Here is a 22,430-nt window from a genome sequence, read left to right on the forward strand (position 1 = left end):
TAAACATCTTTATACTCACAATATTTTGTGTGATGCAACTAAAATGTCCTAACACTAAAAACTGTTCTTTAATCTGATGATAAATAACCACAAGTCCAGGGAATAATTAAGTATACCAAAAAAGATCTAAGTCTGTGTTCACATCAGTAAAAGGATGGCAATTAAAGTAAGTGATAGCTATAATTACCCACACATAACTATATTTCAGCAAATGAACAAACAGATAATTATTTCTGGGAAGCAGAGGTAGCATGCAGATACTGGCATTCAAGAGAAATCATTTCCTAGAAAATAACACTATTTCTGATTCAATTACAATTCCAAGTTATTTTAAACATTTATTTCCATCTTGTGCCTTTATGCAGAAAGCACATTGACTATATGTTGTGAATTAGGAATCAGGACTAGTAACCACTTTCAGAATTATAATGATCACCTATATATCAGGTACTGCGCGTGTGTAATATTTGTCCAGTTGGTATCATACCGACAAGGAGAAATTTTCTAACTCTGCACCCTGCACAGAACTCACTGATTCCTATGCACATGCAACATTGATCCAATCGGTAAGTGCTTACCAGTGACAAGTATCCAGGGCATTGTGCTAGATACTGTAGTGATTTGGGGAGGTTGCAGGAACCCAGACTTTCACGGTGTTCGCAGAAGTAGACCAACATAAACATGTCAAGTAGCTTTGAAGGACCAAAATCCCAATTGAAATAATTTTCCTTTTGTGCATGTAACTCCTGAGATTTCCAAGTCATCATCAATTAATGACAATACAGAACTTGCTTTATTTTAAAATCTGGTCCCTATAAGATTTAAGGGGTAATGTATATACCTGTGTTCTAGGGCTCAAACATTTATTACATGCTGATGTTTAGAAGCCTGAGAGTCCTAAATATTTAATTTGATATTATTAATTTTAGGCAGTATATTCCACAGAAATTTCCAGTTTGGTCTAGAGGATTTTTTTTTTTTTCTCCATGGGTTTTTGGTTTTACTTTGATTTTTAGAGTAAAACTCACAGTTTTTTTATATTAGGTTTTTCCAGGACCGTTGCCCAAGCCATAGCTTTTGGCTTTTGAGTCAAGACACAGACAAATTAAGTAATTTGGTGACAGGAAGTTTTTCTTTTCTTTTTCTTTATGGTAGGATAAATGTCATCCAAAGTGAGGTAGGGAGAAGCATGGGCTGAAATTTTAGCAAAAGTGAATGAGTATATGGTCATCTTTCTTAAATATTCGTGTATTCAGTTTTTACCATTTGAACATGTTTTAAATTCCGTTTTTTTTTGGTGGTGATCTTTAAATACTCCAAAATTGCAAGTAAAACAGGAATTAGTTACTTTCTTACTAGATATATGTAGCCCTTGTGAAATATACTTCTATCACAATTTGGTGGCTATTGCTGTCACTCAAATTCCATTTTTATTATTTTAGGACTACTTAATTTCAATATAAGGGTATACAATGTTTTTGTAATCTTTACCTCCTCCCAAAGGGTTTAGCATCAGAGATTTCAGAAACTAACCATCTTAAGAGAAAGACTATATCTCTATATTTCTAGCTAAACAGATACATATAAATCTGAACATCAAACATTAACATGGAGAGTTTTACAAAATGCCTATTTTAATCAAGGTGGAGTAATTCAGGGTGGGAAATCGGGAGATTATTTTGCTTTCCAACACACGGGGCTTCGTTATTGTCCAATAAGATGGAGTGCCATGCACTGAGCATGCTTAATAGCTAGCTGTAAGCTAAGCAGATCTGTACTTGCTGACATGGACATACACCACATGATATTCCTAAGGTGGGGCGAGGGCAGCAGAATAGTAAAACTACATGTAGTATAATTCAAACTTTATAAAAATAAAGCCAAACACATGATAGAACCACACACATAATAATTGTATGAAAACACAAAATTCAACACAGTGGAATGTGAGACATATTTAGAGTATTTCTAGGTAATAGAATTGATAGTTTTTATTCTTTCTTTACTCTTCCCTGTATTTTCCAAAACGTATAATTTTTATAACATGCATAAAATTATAAATGCCATCTGATTAATAATATATTGTTTTTTTTTTTAATGTTTTATTTATTTATTCATGAGAGTCAGAGAGAGAGAGAGAGGCAGAGGGAGAAGCAGGCTCCCCGCCTAGCAGGGAGCCCGATGTGGGACTCGATCCCAGGACCCTGGGATCATGACCTGAGCCGAAGGCAGACGCTTAACCATCTGAGCCACCCAGGCGCCCAATAATATATTGTTTTTTAAAAGCTGCGAAATTCAGTCAAGACAAAATGTTAAGGTGAGCTGATGCTTTGGGGTCCTAAGAGCCTGTATCATTCTTGGCCGAACTTTTGTCTGCTTGCAGTGGTAGTACAATTTGGTAAGGGCAGTTTCTTTTTCTAAAAGTCTTTGTTGCTGGTAGAAAAATCCTTCTATATCTAACTGATGTCACTCCCCAATTGCACCAAAAAGCCTCTGTTTTGTGACCTGCATACTTCTTTTTTTTTTTAAGATTTATTTATTTATTTTGGAGAGAGAGTGTATGTGTGCATGTGTGGGGGGAGGGGCAGAAGGAGGGAGAGAGAGAATCCCAAGCAGACTCCCCACTGAGTGTGGGGCCCAATGCAGGGCTCAATCTCATGACCCTGAGATCATGACCAGAGCTGAAATCAAGAGTCAGACGCTTGACCGACTGAGCCACCCAGGTGCCCTGTGACCTGCATACTTCTGATCATTATTTGTAATCCTTGCTTAATATGGTGGGATAAGATTCGTAAACACATCTGGGTTTTTCTCCGTGTGTGTGATTCGAGCAATCTTTTTTCTGAGTGCCAACAGAGAATTCCCACATTGTTCTGGTGACCTTCATGCTAAGCTTGAATAAACCCTGCCCTGACCAACTACCTGCCTCCATACCCCCCTCCCCACCCCGGCCCCAACGTAATGTGTGACTTGTGACTGCAATGGTCCTGCCTGGTTTTCATCCTATACCCGCTCTCCTCCTCCTGCTTCTGACATCAGCGTGAGCACGTGTGGGTGAGCAATATGCTCAGCTGAGAAGCTATGGTGCCCAGCCTCCCTATGTTCCCTTGGACCTTGAGGGAAGCCTGAGATAGGGTGGGGACCAGCCATCATCCTGGATGCATACCATGGACTCTCCATTGCCCCTCCGTTCCCCTTCCGTTCTCTCTCCCTCCTGTCTTTTCTCTTTGTTTTATCTTTTTACGTTGTGGAACCGTAACTAGCACATGAGTCAAGAAACAGGAAGCTACTCAGAAGCCCCCATCATCCTCTTCCCCAATCACCATGGGCTTCTTCTCCTCCAGGGAAATCCCTGTCCTATCCTGGGCAGCAATCCCTTCCCAGCGTCCCTCTTTGCCCGAGCCCCTCCTTGTCGGTCAGTGTTGCCATTCTCCTGTGTTCTTTATGTGCATTTCTCTAATTCCCAATGAATGTGGACTCTGAAAAATGCTTAAGTGCTTATTTATGTCCCCTGTCCAATTTCTTATTTGATAGTCTTTTGTTTTGTTTTTAAGTAAACTCCGAATATGGCCCTTTGTTGGTTAAATGTATTGAAAACACTTCCTCTAATTATTTTTTTTCCTTTATGGTTAGTACTCTTTTGTGGCCTGTTTAAGAAGTCCTCCTTTCTTTTCCTATCTCTGAGGTTAAAAAAAAAAAATCCTATATTTTCATCAACACATTTTATTATCTTACATTTGACACTTAGATCTATAATCTACCAGAAATCTCTTGTGTGTATAGCATGAAGTAGGGGTCAAGTTAATTTTTTTTCCTCACACGGATAGCAGTTGATCACCCTTCCCCAAGTGCCCTGTAATGCCAAGTTTGTCGTAAATTAAGTAGTTATTTATGCAAGCTGGGAAGGTTTTCTTTCTTTCCCCTTCTGTATTCCTTGACTCTGGAAGAGTTTATGTAACATTGGCATTTCTTTGTCCTTAAGATTTTGAAAAAACTTACTGGAAAAGTCATTTGGGTTTTCCTCATAGAAAAGTATTCAATTACAACTTCGATTGATTTAATATTTATGTTACTATTTAGCTTTCCGATTTTTTGGTCCATTTTGGTTAGTTGTAGCTTTTTTTTTGAGAAATGTGTCTGTTCATCTAAATTCACAAATTTATTTTGACATAAACTGTTCATAATATACTCATTACTATTTTTCAAGCTCTGGAAGGTCTGGGGTGGGTCCCCTCTTCATCCCTAGAGTTGGCCATTTGTGCCACCTTCTTTGTTTCTCTGCTCTTCTTGCAAGAGAGTTTTCCATTTTATTCATGTTTCAAAGACAAATTTTTTTCAAAGAACTGACTTTTGGTTTTGCTATTTGTTATAAATTTCAATAACTTAGTTCTTACCTTTATTATATCTTTTCTTCCACTTCCTTGGTGTTTAATTATTGCTCTGTTTCTAATTTGTTTACATTTGAAAAACCGATTTTTGGCCTTCTTCTTTTGCAATACAGATGTTAAAAGACATACATTTCCACTGATAAAGACATTAGCAGCATCCCACAAGTTCTGTTATATTTTCATTGTCATTAGTTATGAAGTTCTGCTTTTTTGTGATTTCTTCCTAAATCTACTGATTCCTTGGAGATGTAATTTAGAACTCCCAGACAGATGAGAATGGTTGTTTTTAATATTTTCATAGCATACCTTTCCTGGTTCTGTTCCTTCACATTTAAATTTTTAGCATCCTCACGTTTTACATGCTTTTCAGAAATCTTAGGCTTTAAAATATTTTATTAATGGATTTATCTTTAATGTGAATTCACACTAAATGAGTCTCTTAAAGTTTCATGGCGTTCAAGCTTAGTTATTTTCAGAGGTGCTTTTATGCCTACCATCTACAACCTTTCTATTTGTTTTTGTTTTTTTTTTAAGATTTTATTTATTTATTTGTCAGAGAGAGAGACAGATCAAAACCACAGCAGGGGGAGAGGCAGAGGCAGAGGGAGAAGTAGGCTCCCTGCTGAGCAGGGAGCCAGATGCGGGACTTGATCTCAGGATCCCGGGATCACAACCTGAGCCGAAGGCAGATGTTTCACCGACTGAGCCACCCAGGAGTCCCATCTTGTTTTTCAGATTGCTCCGGTTCACCTCTTTTTTGCCACCTTTTGGGTGGACTGACTTTTATTATTCTGTTTTACTCTATTAGTTTGGACATCATATATTCTACTATTATTCCTTCAGTGGTTGCCTTTGAAATTACAGCCTGCGAGTCTGAGTTATCCGCGTGTCATTGTAAACCCTGCTTCATGCTCTCCTGATTTCACTGGCTTTATTTACTGCTTGTTTTTCCTCCTTGGATCTCTGAGCATTCTGGGTCTGCCCCGCACTTAATTCTTCCAGTTTTTTTTTTTTTTTTTTTCTAAAACTGCCTTAACTCCTTTGCATCCTTACAGAAGTTTTTTTTACTATTTATGAAAACCTAGATTGGCAGTTATTTGAGCACGTTAAATATGTTACTTCATTGTTTTTGAATTGTCTTTGAATTGCTGCTCCTTAGAATTTGTCTTTTTTTACTTCTGGCTGCTTTTAATATTCACTCTTAGTTACCAGTGTTTCACTATGAGATGCCTAGGGGCAGTTTTCTTTTTATTTATGCTAAGCAGGGTTTGGTTTTGTTTTAACAAAAGTCACATTTACAGACAGAAAGATGTACACGTGTATAAATTTCTAGGAACACAGGCATTCCCGTTTGCGGATAACGATTCAGGCCCCTCTGCAGTCTGCTATGGTCTGAATGTTTGCGTCCCCCCCACCCCCATTCATATGTTGGAATGCTAACCCCCAAGGTGATGGTCGTAGGAGGTGGGGCCTCTGGGAGGACATTAGGTCATGAGGGCGGAGCCCTCACGATTGGGGTTAGTGCCCTTAGGAGAGAGACTGGAGAGATGGCTTCTTCCTTCCAACCATGTGAGGACACATCGGGAGAGAGGCAACCTGCCGCTGGGAGGCGGGCCGACCTTGGAGCTGACCTTGCTGGACCGTGATCGCAGACATCCAGAACTGCGAGCAGAGTTTCCGCCACGTATGAGCCCTCCAGTCTAGGTATTTTGTTATAGCAGCCCGAATGGAGCAAGACAGCAGTCCATCCCGGCCCACACACCCAGCCTCGGGCAGCCAAGCCTCGGTCTTCTATGCCTATAGTTTGCCTTTTCCAAAACATCATGTGCGCAGAATGGTACTCGTAGTCTTTGATTCTTTTCTCACTTAGCACAACATGTTTGAGAGTCACCCATTTCATTGCACATAAGGGTAGTGCCCCCCTTTTATTTTTGCACCGTTTATCCGTGTGCTAGTCAGCCTGTAAAATGGCCCGCAGGGAGCCCACTACGAGGCACTCACACCTCATATAATCCCCCCCCCCTTCCATCGAGTGGACTGGATGCATGACCTGCTTGTAAGGAACAAAATGTGCCAGAGGGGCTGGATGTCCCCTCCAGGACGGGCTATGAGAAGACCATGGTTTCCATGCAGATGCTCTTGCTCGCTCTCTCATGGACTGCATGCCCTGGGGGAAGCCAGCTGCCCTGGCGTGAGGCCACCCTTACGCAGAAGCCTGTGTGAGTGAGCTGGGAAGGGATGAGGCCTGCCAGAAGTCACGGAAGTGATCCTGAAGTTGCACCACCTCTCCATCAAGCTTCAAGAGGACTCGAATTTTGGCCAACAGTTAGCTGACAGTTGCCTCACAAGGGACCTTGAAGCAAGGGCACTCAGCTCAGCCACAGCCAGACTGCTGACCCACAGAAGGTATGAAATAACAGCCTTCTGTTGAATTAAGCCTCTAAGTTCTGGGGGCGGTGGGCAGGTGGCCGTAAATTTACAGAGCAGTAGATAACCGACACGATCCAGTCACCATTTTGGATGATGATGAATGAGGGCACAATGAACATTTGCACACGGGTATCCACGTGGGCACAGTCTTCCCTGTTGCCGGTGTAACCTCTCTTCTTTCTCCAGAATTCCAGTAACTTTCTCAACACACCCTTCCTGCCTCTAAACCGTGTTCCGGAATCCCCAATCTTCTCTAGCTTCTTCGTGTCTCATTCCGTAATTTTCTCATTTATCTTCCACTTCCCCAGGTTTTTTTTTTCCTTTTAAATGACTGCGTCTAATTAACTTTAAACTCATCCTCTATTGTACTTAATTTTATGACTATTTCTCAATTTCAGAATTTCCATTTGACACGTTTTTATAGTTTCCCATTTCTGCTCATTCTCATTCTTTCATCTCCTTGGGCATAGTAAACATACTTAGCTTAAAGTATGTGCTTTTGAACTCCAATCTTTTGGGCTCCCATGGATGTGTTGCAATGGACTGCTATTTCTGCTTGTTAATTTTTGATCTTGTTTTGTGTCATCATGTGTCTGGTTTTTTGACTCTGCGTTGAATATTGTATTTGAAAAATGGTTTGTTACATCATTTTGAAGCTTCCGATGCTGTAACTGTCCTTTGGGACATACACACACACATTTCCTCCCAGGTACTTGCAGGCCCTGTCAGTCCTGAAGGACGTCCATCCAGCATCAGGGGTTTGAGATGATTCATAGCTGAGCTGTGGTTTCTAGACTGGGAACACCCAGCCCTTAGGAGGGACACTTTAAGGCTCCGACCCATGGCCTTGGCAGACCCGGTCCCCACAGTCCAGGAGGCTATCAGAAGTCCAGTCCGGCTTCGGAGCTGGCTTCTGTGAACTAGAAGAGTGCTCTGAATGTCCCTTGGAGAAAAGCCTAGAACGTAGGCTTCCTTGCTTGGTCCCCACTACATTGCAAACCCCCTTCCTCAGTCTCTTCCCTGGATCTCATGGTCGTAATGGTTTTCTAGTGCCTTTAATCAGATTAAACAATAATGGAAGTTTTGGCCAGCTTTTCTGGATGTTCTCAAGAAAATCTTCCCAACAGCCATGGGCTGCTTTTATGTGTGAGAGAAATAAGTTATTTGTTTAAGCCACTATTAGATGATTTTTGGATACGCACAGTCTAACCAATTTCTAGATGATACATTCCTTGATACACTCCAATTAACTACTCAATGCCAGTTTGGTGTTTACCATAACTTCGATATTATTTTCCCTCACACTACTCAGGTATGAGAAGAAAAAGGTATTTTTTAAATTAAAAATATTGTTAGAGCAACCCCATCTCCTCCTTCTGTTCTGCATAATCTCATTTTATATTGGTTCCCACATATCAAATAATCCACAACAATCTCTGAAAAGTCAACTAACATCAAATACAACTATAATTCTTTAACCTAACCAATAAAATGCTACAATATACTCTACAGTGAAGTTTATGATCTATGTTCCAGTTTTTAAGCCTACTTCATTTTTATGTTTCAAACCCATTCTCCCTATTAAGTTGATAGAACTTAATACTTTCATCTGTTTACTTCTGAGTTTAAAAAGCACTTACCATTTGAGACAGAATTCCCATTTTCAGCAGTGATAGCACTCGAGAGTGAATTAGATAATTGAATTCCATGGTTATTTGCATTTCTGTCTTGAGTCTCAGATGCAATTTCTGATCTACCAGCATAATCTCGGCCAGTTAGGTTCATGTTAGTCTCAAAACCTAAAATAAATTTTAGAAAGGATTATTCTTTTAGGATAATATGTACCAAATAATTTAATAAAATAGTAGAAGAAAATAACAAAATTCATCAAATGAAACATTAATTGTATTTGAAATAGTAAATTAATAATCATCTTTAATTAAATTTATGGCCTACAAAATCTTCACCGAATTTTGTCACAACACTCTTAAACATAATGGGAAATATTAAGTGGTGATAATGAATTTCATAATTTCTTATTTTCAAACATATCTATACAGAATTTCTGATGTCAGAGTCTAATAACTTGTCACTAGAGCACCTTCTTGAGAACACTGTTTCCTAAAAAGCACGGAAATAAATTCATGTTTCAGAAGTTTTCTCATTTATTAAATTAAGTAGGGCTGAGACAATCTTATAGGCTTGAAAAAAATAAGAAATAGACTTACAGCATCATTACAAAATTTGTTATTATCCATTTAGAAGTATTAAACTTCAAAACCCTACTTCTGCATTCTGTACGCTAACATTGCTTAATTGTTCATTGCATGTCCCGTGTTGAGTGCTCGGAGATAGACGAACACAGACGCCATCATCCAAATTATGCTGAAGAGCCAAACGAAGATTTTTTTTAAACTATGTAGTAATAATAAAGTAAAATATAACAAATGCCAGGGTTTGGAGCAATGTCCACTGCATTATCCTCAGGCAGGGTCTACAAATGACCAGAGGGTGCAAATCAAGCACCATTGTCCACCATGGCGTCAGGTGTGGCCCTCACCACCCCTCCCCTCTCCTCTCTTGGAGTCAGGGTCCCTCTCTCGGGCTGGCCAGGTGTGCCTGGGATTGGCTCTTGCTTCCCAGGGATGTTCTGGAGGATTTTTCTTCAATACGGAGGAAGTGCATGTTCTTCTGCCCTTTGTTGGTACACAGTAGATTCTGACTGCCTTTAGGTTAGGCCTTTCTGAAGTTTTAGGCTAACAGATTATTCAAAAGGGATAAAAAGCATAATTCACTTTATTATACTTTACATGTGGCAGAACAGTTTATCTCCAGGGATCCCAAAAGATGGAGCGGGGGGGAGAGGGGGAAGGAGGGGAAAGAGTGGATGGAGGGAGGGAGGAAGCAGGAAGGAAGGGTGGATGGAGGGAGGGAGAGAGGAAGGATAGAAGGAGGGAAGAAGGAGGAAGGAAGGATAGAGGGAGAGAGGAAGGGAAGGAAAAGAGGGAGGATGCCAGCCCTCCAAAGCTTGTCTTTCCAGGCTGATCTTGACACGATCCTAGCTCTTGCCTCTAGACATGATCTCCTCTTGCCCTTGAGCCTTACACTCAATCAGTACTACAGGCAATGGGCATGTATCCAGACGCTCCATACTGACCCGTGTTTCCCTGCTTTGCTGTATGCACTCCCACCAGCTAGAGTGGCCCTGTCCTCATCAGCGGGGCTCGTGGTCAGATGAGCCACAGGGACCTGTCACTTACAAGTGGAGCGTGCAGCCCAGAGAGGAGCCATGTCTGCCCCACAGGAAGGGGTGCTGCTGTCTAGAGCAGGAGGGGCTGGATAGGTAGAATGGACGCAAAATGGACAGGGCTTTGAAAACCAGGTGGGGGCGTTGAGATTTCAGCGACCTGGGAGCCACCGCAGCTCCTGGCTCCCTGCACTTACAAACAAGCTGAAAAACTTTGGCTCAGCCAGTGTGCGTAGGAACAGTGATGAACTGGACAACAGGTGATCGGAAGGAGACATCTGAGTTCTTGACAAGGAGCAACGCTGAGCAGGCTGGCGCTGAAAGACTATGTATTTCTTTTGGTTGACTCTAGTTTGCCTTTCATAGAAATCTGAAAGTAACACATGGTTAGCTTTAAAGCTGTCTCAAGACACAGATACTCATCTGCCTCTCTTCGAGCTATTTTTCTCGCTCTTTAATTCAGTTGTTTATTGAATGCCTACGATGTGTTTGCACTCTTCAGGTGCTCCAAGTGCAGTAATGACCATGACAGATGGACGGCCATCGCAGCAAGGAGCTGAGGTTCTGTTCTCGGCGCAAAGGGACCTTACCCAAGGCTGGGAACCAGGGTGTCCCTCACTGGGTAAATGGGGACGGTCCTCTTACCTCTGGTGGGACAAAACTCAATCCTCTGACACACTGTGTAGACTCTTGGTATGAACAAGATGCTAGCTTCCTTCCTAACCAATTTCCAGCTCCTAAACAACTCATATATTTAAAGTCAAAACCTCCAATTTTGCTATTAAGGTTTTAAAAATATTTCCAATCAGCAGGTTACACTGCAGCGAAGGACTGTTTTTAAATGTGTCCTGCGAGTTAGGCTGTGATTCTTACATTATCTACTAAAATCTTCTTTATATTTTTATCTTAAAAGTATAGGTCTTCTCAGGGATGGCTCTGGATTGGAATAAGGAAGTAAGTCCTTCTTCAAGTAAGATGTAAGAACTGATGGCCAATCTAATGATATTCATTCACCTTGTTCTGATGATAATTACCATCTCCTGAGTGTTTATGACCCGCCAATCCCCCAGAGCATCTGATTTTGCTCTGGTTTCGTACTTCTGAAGAGCTGTCCCTTTCTCACCCATTTTCGAGATGAGGTCACTGAGGCTTCGGGAGGTTAACCTACGTGCAAACATTTCATAATCAGCCAGTGGTTGCAGCCGGGTTCAGACCAACATCCACCCACACTCATTCCTACACTTGGCCCGTCTGCGTAAAGTCTTCCGTCATTTCATTTGCTGATCTAAAGGATAATGCAGCTGCTTTTCCGTGGCTTTATTGGATCCCCATGCCTCAGTGGTGATGAACTGGGGACTGGAGGTTGAACATTGTACTCAACTAGAGTTGCGACATCAATAGAGACGTCTCTGCTTTAGGGTTCTCCTTTCTCATGAATATTAATTGTGGGGATGGCTCTTGGCTTCCTAAATTCTGGTCAGCCTCTGCTCATCAACAGCCTGGCTCCAAGTGAAATCCAAACACGCCAGAGCGCCTGTGCCCCGACTTGTTAATGCCTCGATTCAGCCACAACGAGGGGCGAATGCAGAAACCCTCCACGGTTTGATTTTGCTCTAAAGGGTCAGGTTAGCCCATGAGCGGGTGCGATGTTCCTCACTGAGTGTGCCCGTGACCCTGGACTCGGGCACTGAAGGAATTCCAACTGTAAAAAATCCAGAGGATGCTGGTATTGAGTTGGACGCAGTCTCAGTTATAACAGCACATACACAAGATGCGTACTTCATGGAGAGTCCTACAGGGAATGATCCAGAGCAAACAAAGTCGTGAGGCCTCTTCATGCCTCCAAGCAGTGGCCACTGGAATTTTGAGGGGGAAGAAAAGTCCGTCACAGTCACACCAAAGGACAGTATTTGAGAGTCTGAGTGAATCTAAACAAACAAGTAGAGGAGTGTGTGCTGTGAAATCCTGTAGGAAGACTGAAGGCATGTCTGAGTCACTTTGTATCTCCGCGTCTTGTGTAATCAGTGGTTTGTGGAGTTCAGTGGCATCCTTCCCTTGGGTGCTCCACAACACGAGTCGATCTGAATACCTGTGCTGTTCTCTCTCAGCCTGTAAACAGGATTTCTCTGCCACCCCTGCCCGGTGCTGTTTGTACAGGTATGGGAGGAATGAATCACCCTGGGGTCTGACTCAAAGATAAAGCCTTGGCCTCTACCCTAGGGTGTGATTGTTAAATACAAGTATGCAATGTGGACACAGTTAAGTTGAATCTTAATCTAGTGGGAGAGTTCTAACAAATCTCTAAATGCGAATACAAGAAGAATTTCAGCTTTGGTGTGTTCTTTTTTTTTAAAATATATATAACTAAAATATCACACTGGGTGGGTGTGATCCTTTGAAAACTGGTTTTCAATAGAAGGTGATATTGCCCCCCCGCCCCGGGGGGGGGGGACATTTGGCCATGTCTGGAGCTGTTGCTAGTCCTCACCCGGAGGAGGGGGTTGCTACTGGTATCTAGTGGGTGGAGGTCGAGGTGCTGTGAGGCCCCAGCAGTGCACAGCCAGACCCCGGGACGAGGAATTCCTGCCCAGGATGCCAATGACGCTGAGGCTGAGAAGCCTTGTTTTAAAACCTAAGTCAGATCATGTCATGTGCCCACTCAAGTCTCTCCAGTGGTTTCTATTTCATTTGCATTGAGACCCAGAGGCGTCCCGGGGCTGAGACCTTCCATCACCTGATACTCTGCTCGCCTTGGACCTCATTTCCAACTTCCCCCTTGCCACGTGGGCCTGATAGCCCTCCACGAACGCACCCCACTCTCCAGAGAGAGCCCGGAGCTCTGCGTGTCGTTCAGGCTCTCTTCAAATCAGACCACCTTCTAGAGGACGGCACCTCTTTCTGCCGAGCTCAATTTCTGTCCCCACTCCCTGCTTTAGTCTCCTACATGGTCCTTCTGACTGCGGACGTATCACGTCCCCATCGTCTGTTTCCCGTGCGCCCCTTCCGGAGTGCGGGCACAAATCAGCGCAAGTGCCACGTGGGAACTTAGGAAGGTGCCTGCACGCAGTAGGCGCTCAAGAAAATCTTTGTTGAAAGAAAGGGAAAACAGAATAAATAAACGAATCATCACAACCAAACTGCTATAGAAATTCTTGTTTTCTAACAGGAAACTACATGTTTTGCAATTAAAATAGTTGACAAATTTACTCAACTGAAGAATCTATGTGAATGATTATGGAAAAATCTCAGTAACCATTTCTCCTCATTCACAGGAGATTCCTGGAAACATGAAAGGACCTCCACTGCTAACATACCTTTGTGTTTCTAATCTCCACTTATTTAAAATTATAAGAAAAGGAAAACTTCACATTGTGCGAGGTGAAAATTTCCTACATATTCAAAGGGCCAGAGCTGTTTGCTTTCCACCTGAGTGTTAACATGAGGGGAAGAAAGGACTTTGGGATATTTGAAATCTATTTCTGACCCACAGTGTGCATTCAGGTTTTCATTGTTGTGCTACCAATTATCACTGATAAATATTTCTTCCTTGTCCCACCGATATGCACGGTTCATGCATGCTCAGTTTTTAAAAATCTTACTGTACATGGCTTTGCGACCTCTAATCTCAGAAAACTGCAATCAGTTTGACAAGTCTTGGCTCTGGCATCTTGGTGCCTAGAGATGGGCAGAGGTGGGTTGACCAGGAGTCTATCGAGTGATGGTCGCGGACCCCACCCTCACTTGCCAAGGTCACATCCAAGGCCCAAGCACCAGTCGGTCAATGCTTGCAGAAGACAGCTTCGGTCAATGTGTGCTTTGCCCATTTCCTCATCTTAAATAAATGCTCCGTTCACTCCCTAAATGTTTGTCATTTTTATTCTTTTTCTTAAAGACACCCCACACCTGCCGCCATGGTGTAAGCTCCAATGTTTGGAAAAAAACGCTGGTCTGGAAAGCCTTTCTGCTCAGAGAGGAGAGGGGAGGAGAGGACGGAGAGGAGAAGAGGGGAAGGAAGAGGAGAAGAGCGGAGGTGAGAGAGGAGGGGAGGAGGGGAGGAGGGGAGAGGAGAGGAGAGGGGAGTCTGGCGCCGCCCTCTGCCCTGGGAAGCCTGCGAGTCTGCAGCTCATGGAGCGCCACCAGAGCGGTGGCCGGCCACTACTTAGGTAAGGGCATAACGTGAAGACTGCATTTTCTAAAATGCTATTACTCCAGCAAAAATGTGTCCAGCTGGATGAGGCTGGAGGAGAGCTCAGAGACAGGAACAGGGAGCATTTAGACTCGGGCAGAGGCAGGCCTGGGTGGTCAGGGAGGTCCGCGTTACGGGTCTCCTGGAGCTGAGGGACTGGAGTAAGTCAGCACCAGCGAGACGCCTGGACACAGGACAAGTTTGGGGCTGTGCATGTTGACCTTCAAGTGACAGCCGCATGCCCAAGGGTGAAATTGAGTGGCAATTATTTGAGCCACAGCATTTACTAGGACCGAAAAGAAAGTGTGTGGGAGAGACTCAAGCATCCCTTAGTAGGGAGACCTCTTGCAGGGGAGGGGGCAGTGGAAGGCGAGGCACAGTGACAGTGGACACAAACAGGCAGGTGTGGGCTCGGAATCGGGGTGGGGGGGCAGCAGGGGAGAGGGAGGCTGACAGCAGAGCGCACCGAAGAAAGGTCGCAGAGAATGAGTGAGGAATGAGCAACGGAGTGTTTCTTTAAGAAGAATGCTTAAACACATCATTTCTCTCTTGGTTACCTTAACTTGAGATAATTTTAGAGTGTATTTTGGAAACATGGGAGACAGGATCCAGGTTTCAGTAACGCAGGAGAAAAACAAACTATTGCTGTTTGACTGATTTAATACTGAGAGTGCTATGCAAGGCAGAAAAAATGTGAAAATACATTTTAAACTCATTACTCATGCTGGCTCTAATTCATTCCGCAACTCTATAGGAAAATTCCTCTCCAGGAAGGCTACTGCACGGAGGGAATGCGCTTGTTTTTCCTCTTTGGCATTAAGGAAAGGTACAAACACTGAGAGACATGGCTGGCATAGTCCTGCTACTTCTCAAGTTCTTGTTCCTCAAACTTGGGAGTTACAGCGAGACTGTGCTTACAGATACACATAGATGGTGCATAATTAAATTTGGATGGGATCACTTAGGCCCCAGATCGGCAGCTCGTGTGTGACTTACAAGGAACAATGTCTCTTACAGCTCTGATTTTTCTAAAATCTTACATTATCGCACGTGAGGAAGAACTACAAATAAGGAGTTAGCACCCCCACGTTGCCCTGCGTTCTGCTATAACAAGCTTCTAGGAAGTGAATTAAACTTTTTTAAAAAATACACGCTAGCATGGCCCGAACACAGGGCCTACTGTCTCAGAGAAAGACAAACGTCAGGTGTAAGGATGCACCTAGACCTTGTCTGATCCTAACCTCAAACAAGCAGACAGACACCCCCCGCCCCGTGCGGGCTTGTGCCACAAGACATGAGACAGGAGCAGAGGGGGTCTGACTACAGTGCGTCCACTCACACGGAGGGGCGCTCGCTGCGTCTGTTTTGTACGGCGCACGTCTAACTGACCCCAAGCCATGTGAATCGGACTTCGCCGTCCCTTTGCTGATAGTTGCAGAAATGTATCAAGAGCAGGCTTCATTGTATAACAGTAGGGGGGCCTGGGGACAGAACACCAGGCTTCCGTGCGATTACCCTTAGGACACAGCCACATCCCACAGTCTGCTTGTATTTCTATAGGAACCCATTACTTAAGAAACAGAAAAAACAGAGCCCCTTAGCAATCACAAAGCATGGGTGGGTTGAGAAAACATAATTGCCCAAGGCTACTGGCCTTAAAAGGCTAGCGCCAGTCCCCAGCACACCTTCCTACTCTATAATGACCCTTCAGAAATCGCCACTCTTGAGTACATCAAAATTCCTCTTGAGTTGTGTTTTAGGCGTTCTTCCGCGGCAGGAAGTGCCACCAACACTTATCTTCTGGGTTAAGTGGGGTAGAATGGAAATGCTTCCTTGTCCCCTACTCCTAACTCCTGCTACCCACTCCCCTGCCAAGTGCAAGGAGAGGGTTTGCGCTAGAAACGCCAACTGAATCAGGAAATAGAGTGATATCTTCAACAACATATGTGCCGAGCAGGGGAAGAATGTATTGATAGTAAAGCTAAAAAATGACTGTCAGTATAAATAAGGTTTTTAGAACCCAAAAAATGCACAGAAAATTATGTTGTGCCAATTTTCTTTTAAATTTAACTAACTGGATCCTTTTGTGCCCATCTATTCTGTCCCTGCCATAATGGGAAACAAATCACGCCAATTCCTTCCCTCTCCGCGTACTCGGGTAGCTCGCCTCTCCTATAATTAGCTGGACATGCAACATCTAAACACCACGCCGGCCTGGCTCGGAGACCCATTCCTCATGTATAATTTCATAGGTCATGTGGTTATTTATATTGCTGTTATTTTTACATTTCCTGAGTGCCAGGTGGTAATGTAAATCCAGGAGTCGTGGAATGCAGAGCCTGCGAGGCGGCTCAGGCAGCCTGGGCAGCTTTCGTTTGGGTGAATGGGTCCTCCCCGCTTTCTCCAGAAAGCAAAAGTGAGGAGGATAATCCTCTGCTCTCTGATGGGGAAGGTGTAGTATTTGCGACACCTGCGCGGCGTCACGGACGGTGAGCTAGTGATGCCCAGCATCTCAAGACCAACACAGAGGAGCCCCCACGCACCTGCACCAGCTCACGCATCCTTCCTTACGTAAATGACCAGTACCCACCCCCCAGATCCTAGAGAGCCTAAAAGAGCATTTATTTATTTATTTTTCATGAGCATTCTACTGAGTCTATTTCGTTTCTTGGCATTTGGTCACTTTTATATATAGCTAGTAATTGAGTCCCTCTTGGATTTTTAATAGATGATTTGCTTTAAGAATAACTACTTTGGTCCTTAAGAAAAATATGATCTATGTTGCTCCATTTCAGGGATATTAGCTTGCATTCAGCCTTAGCCACGATGCTCTAGTCCCTGCTCCCCCCCCCCCCCGATCTCCTCTGCATACACCTTTAGCACGACCAGAGGTTTGCTGATTCACACACGGGTCCCACAGGACAGGAAAACTCTAGCTGCGAACCCTAATTTCACTGGTGTGGTTGCAGCAGGTGAGAGAGAACCACTAAAATCATCAAAAGTTAAAAAAAAAATAGCAGTGATGTATGCTGAGTCTTTTCAAAATCTTTGTTCAGGAGGAATCACAAAATGTACCCACCTCAGATACTAATAACCAGAAGGGCACAGGCGGGGGCCAAGAGAAGAGGCACCAACCATATACCTTAAGCCTGTTGTGTTAACATCTAACTGGGGAGAAACTGGACAGGCCTGGGGCCAGGACACCCAGGTGGAGGGTGGGGGTGCGCTCGGGACCCTGCAGGCCCCGAACAGTAGTCATGTCCAGCTCCTACTGGGACATTTCAATATTTTAACAACAATAGGGTGGTCCCCCGCTCATCTCTCGAGGAACAATCCCACCTGAGAGCCAGTAACTCTGAAGCCTTCAGTAACGAATTAAAAATATCTATATAGGGGCGCCTGGGTGGTAGAGTCGGTTGAGCGTCTGACTCTCAGTTTCAGCTCAGGTCACGATCTCAGGGTCGTGGGATCGAGCCCCGCGTCAGGGTTCCTGCTCAGTGCGGGGTCTGCTTGTCTCTCTCCCTCTGCTCCTCCCCCCATTTGTGCTCCCTTTCTCTCTAAAAAATAAATAAATAAAACCTTTTTAAAAAATAAAATAAAAAAAATAGAAGTATCTATATAGATTTAAATTCTTGTCAAAATTCTTGATGAGCCACATGGACTGTGTTTTTGGTAGCTTCTGGGATTGCATCCTTTACCAAGGGCAGGCTGGTTGGTGCTACTAATTCCTTATGCCTCCAAATCATATGTGCATGTGAGGGCATTTCCCTTGAGCTGCCGCAGCGACATATCACAGCACTGACATCAGGTACTCAGAAGGGAGGAGCACCTGGGACCCCGTGGGGCCAGGCTGAACCTGTATCTCAAAAGGATGCTCATTTCATCCACTACAGAAGAAAGAAACCACTAAATGGCCAACCACCATACACCCTGCAACTAAGCATCTCTCGTTAATCATTGTTTTTTTTTAAAGATTTTATTTATTTATTTGACAGAGAGAGACAGAGCGAGAGAGGGAACACAAGCAGGGGGAGTGGGAGAGGGAGAAGCAGGTTTCCCGCGGAGCAGGGACCCCAACACGCAGCTCGATCCCAGGACCCTGGGATCATGACCTGAGCCGAAGGCAGACGCTTAACGACTGAGCCACCCTGGCGCCCCTCATTAATCATTGTTAAAGTGTGTATGTTTCCATTTAAATGAATATAGAAAAATCAAAGAGAGACATCTGTCCTTTCCACATACCGTAATGGAGTTACTCCAAAACACAACTTGATTATGTCACCATGCCTTGTGCAAAACCCTATAATCAGTGCAGGATGGAGCACAGACTGGTCCCTAGCATGGGGGCCAGGGTCCTCCCGCCCTGGTTCTTTCTCTCCTCGTGTTTGGTCTCAAATCCCACCTTCTAGACCAGTGTTCCAAAGGATATATTTACAGGCTGGGAAATCAGTTTAGTGGGTCATGATAAGCATTTAAAGATGAAGGAGAATAGAACCAAATGAATAAAAACGCAGGATTTCACAAGCTTTGAGGGTAAGTAGTGTTTCGTGACACCCAAATCGTGTCTTCATGCAAACTGTCTCTCACCGCCTGGATACACTGGAGTTTTCATGTTTCCCTGCTGTGAGCTGCTTCTGAACAGACCCCACATTTTATTTTAAAAATCCATACCTCTTAGTACAATGTCTGGCACAAAATAGATCCTTGCTGCATTTTTAGAATAAACAAAAAAATGAGTGAAGCTTGCCCTTCTTACTTGATGATCTTTCCAAACCTCTTTGAAAACATCAGGCGAACAGCAGTACAAAATATTGCTAGTTGAACCCTCTTGCCTGGAGTTAACCTCTAATTTTTCTTAAGTCCTGAGAAGAACTGCACATTTTGGGGCCATGTCATAGAATGATTTTATTATCTGGAGAAAAAAAAAAAAGGAACATTTCTCCTAAAATCATTACAAAGGGTTCCTAGGATGGATTCAATCCTCACAGCAGTGAAAATGCTCTCTGATTGGCAGCTGAACCACATTGCTGGGTCTTCTAATAATCATCAGATCAGAAAGGCGTTTTTATGATCCCTCATCACCAAACATGAGCTCAGTGCCTCTGTCCCGTGTCGCTCCTCAGCCTCTGGAAATTAGACACAATTCCAAGGCTCCATAAGTGAACGAGGGAGACCCCCTCCCTGCACACCACAACTACACCAGTGAATTAATGTTAACAATTAGAGTTTTACTGTCTTGTATGACACGCAGGTGATTCAATAAACCTCTAGTTGTGCTCAGGTGTACGCGGAGGCGATCAGGGGTGGCCAGAAGGCACTAGAACAACACGGTAAGCCTGGAATGCAAGCTAATGTCCCTGAAATGGGGCAATGTAGATTATGTGTTTCAGGAGTTATTTTTAAAGCAATTTATCTATTAAAAAATCCAAAAAGGACTCTCTTACTAGCTATATAGAAAAGTAGTTAAATACCAAGAAACGAAATAGAGTCAATCCAATTCTCAAGAAAATAAAATACATAAATAAGTACCCTTTTGCTCTAGACGATCTGGGGCTGGGCACTGGTTGTTTCCCTAAGAAAGGACATGCAAGTGGGTGGAAGTACACGGGTGTGCCCCCCCGCTTTAAGTCAGGTGTTTGTACCTTGATGTGTCCCCTCCATCCTGCTGTGAAATCTAGCCTGGCCCCATCGGCTGGTAATCTCACCTGAGAACAGTTTAAGCAAATGTAGCCCCAGCAAACGGAGGTGACGTCAGAAGGTAATTTAATAGCTGGGAGCTTTGGTTCTCTTTTCAGTAACATGGAAATGCCTTTGTAGGGCTCATAGCTTTCCCCCACTGCTTTGCCCACATCTTCTCTCTCACACTTACTTCTTCGTGGATTGTCCATCTTTACACATCAAAGAATAATTAAACCAAAATCCCAGATGCGCACATTTGCCTGGGAAATACCCCCCCTGTACCCAGTGTGTATATATGTCAGTTCTTTCATTCTTTAAAAGGAAATTTTCCTTTGAAAAATTAGGTTTGATGATAAGCCTAGAGTTTTGGGTGTGAAGAAGCTCTCTTGTAGATTTCTCAGCAATTCTGGGTAATGTACAAATTCTCGGGCATCCAGGTACAGTGAGTGTTCTGAGGTAAATCTGTGTAATGTCAGATCTAGCTCATGCCTGCCATTGTCTGGACCCTGCGCTTTTTAGGACCTAGTCACCTGAGTGGGGAGCAAATGGAACAAGGTTATTTGCTGTCTTATAACGATTAACATAGGCCAGTAATTGCAAATGTGTGTGGGTACGAACATTGCAGATTTCAAGGAGAAACGAGAAAAAGATGGAAGTAAAAGCCAGAGTAGAAAAAAAGTCTGTGAAGCTTCACACACAGTGGATGCTAGGTGACCGTTGCGGACTCATGGAACGGAGGGCTGGATAAAGTGATACTGGATAGAGCTAACTCTCAGGTAGTGTGAGCTTTTCTAGGCTAATCTGAGGATTAATCATAAAAATGATTCAAGTTGGCATAAAGGACCTGAACACTGGTAGGTAATTAAGAAATAGGTTTTCCTCTGCCAATGCTCTTAAGGAGAAAGAGAACATGGCACCAATCCAGCCCATCTTTAGGAAAACTTTCCACGCACCATGTTGCTTTTAAGCATTTCTTCACAAAAGGAAGAAAACCCCAGGATGTTGTATTATGTAGCAATAATGAGATGCAGATTGTCAGGAAGGTCTTTATTAACTTGCTTAAGGAGAGCTGCTGAGTGCCTCACAAGATAAAGCACCCGGCTTCTCTTTGGAGCCCCCCGTGGGAGTTTAATTCACAATCCCGTATAGAGACCCACAATACACAATAGCTGCTTGCTTTAACGGGTTGATAGCATGAAAAATATTTACTGGTTATGAAAGATAATCCACTTCTGAAAAGACTGCCTCTTTTTTTTTCTTCTTCAGAATTCCAGGTACAATAGCTTCTTCTCCCGCTGACAGCGCATCATAGAACATCCCAGTTGTGATGGTTTCTCGGCTGCATTTGGCTCATTTCAGAAACGATGAGCTATTTATGCAAGACACATATCTCTGGTAAGAGTGGCATGCTAGTGGCTATGGATTCACAGCTAATATGTTCAGGTAATTTCCCAATATAATTCACATGACTCAAAGGTTACTTTTTGATCAGGTTGATCTACATAGTTAATTGTCACCATCCTCTGCTTGGTTTTGCTCCTGGGTTTCAAAGGATAACAGAGCGGCATGGTCCAGTGGACATCCACGGTCATGAGACCTGTGGGCTGAATATTTTCCCAACAAGTCCTGCTTGAGGGGCAAGGACTGGAAGCCGGACAAGAGTATTTGGTCCAGACATGATTCTATTACCTGCATCTCTGTTTCCAGATTGACATAATTCAGAAACTAATGAATTGCTATTGTTTTTGGTTTTCATCTAGAACGTCACCAAGAGGCGAATGATGGAGGCTTTTTCGAATGTCTTTCTCCCATCCCAATCATGGGGGCTGTTGAAAATCACTGAAAAGACAAGAGTATGCCCTCTTCCCATATCTTTCCCTGGTCATGAGTTTCCATTTAACTTCAGAAAGGGATGATTCTCTCAGACAGAGACTTTGTAGCAGTTAAAATTTGTAATCGTTTGTGGAGACTGAGAATGGCCTCAGGGAACAGAAATAGAAATTTCTCCTGAGTTTCGGAGAAAGGAGCCATGTCTGATTCCTGACTCTGGGATAGGTTAGTTCCTGTGATTATGGGAGAGTCACTTAATCCCTCAAACTCTCAGATTGCTCATTAGCCAAGGGGGAGGCTAGCACCTGCTTCACTCGCCTCACACAGGGCCGAGGGTCTGGGGACATCTGCGTGCTTGGCCAACAGGAAAGAACCACTCACAGACGTTGGCTATTAATATTATTAACAGAATACCATTAACAAATGTTCCATCGCATTTCCGAGTATTTTCCATTACACGAGGTCACATGCGCATACCCAGAAGTGCTACTAACCCTCTGGGTCATCCCCCTCCTCCGGTTCTTTGCAGTCTTTGTGGGGGAAGATCCGAAGAGTTCCTGCTGAATTCCCACGTGGCGAGGAGACACAATGGAGCGCATTCAGAGCTGTGTTGTGGACCTTCCAGGTAGAAAGCTCGCCCTGCCCTGATCCCATGCAAGGCAAGGAGTGC

General features: G+C 43.7%; 1 protein-coding gene across 3 annotated transcripts in view; it reads right to left on the reverse strand.

The window, feature by feature from the left end:
* The window catches only part of MYO16 (myosin XVI), a 574,226-nt gene that overhangs the window by 33,213 nt on the left and 518,583 nt on the right, over positions 1–22,430 (reverse strand). For all 3 annotated transcript variants that reach the window (XM_078070087.1, XM_078070086.1, XM_078070088.1), the window contains one exon: positions 8,459–8,617. In XM_078070087.1, the coding sequence (XP_077926213.1) occupies positions 8,459–8,617 (159 nt within the window). The remainder of the gene's footprint in view (positions 1–8,458; positions 8,618–22,430) is intronic.

Source organism: Halichoerus grypus, chromosome 4 (assembly GCF_964656455.1).
Source record: "Halichoerus grypus chromosome 4, mHalGry1.hap1.1, whole genome shotgun sequence".
NCBI classification, from domain to species: domain Eukaryota; kingdom Metazoa; phylum Chordata; class Mammalia; order Carnivora; family Phocidae; genus Halichoerus; species Halichoerus grypus.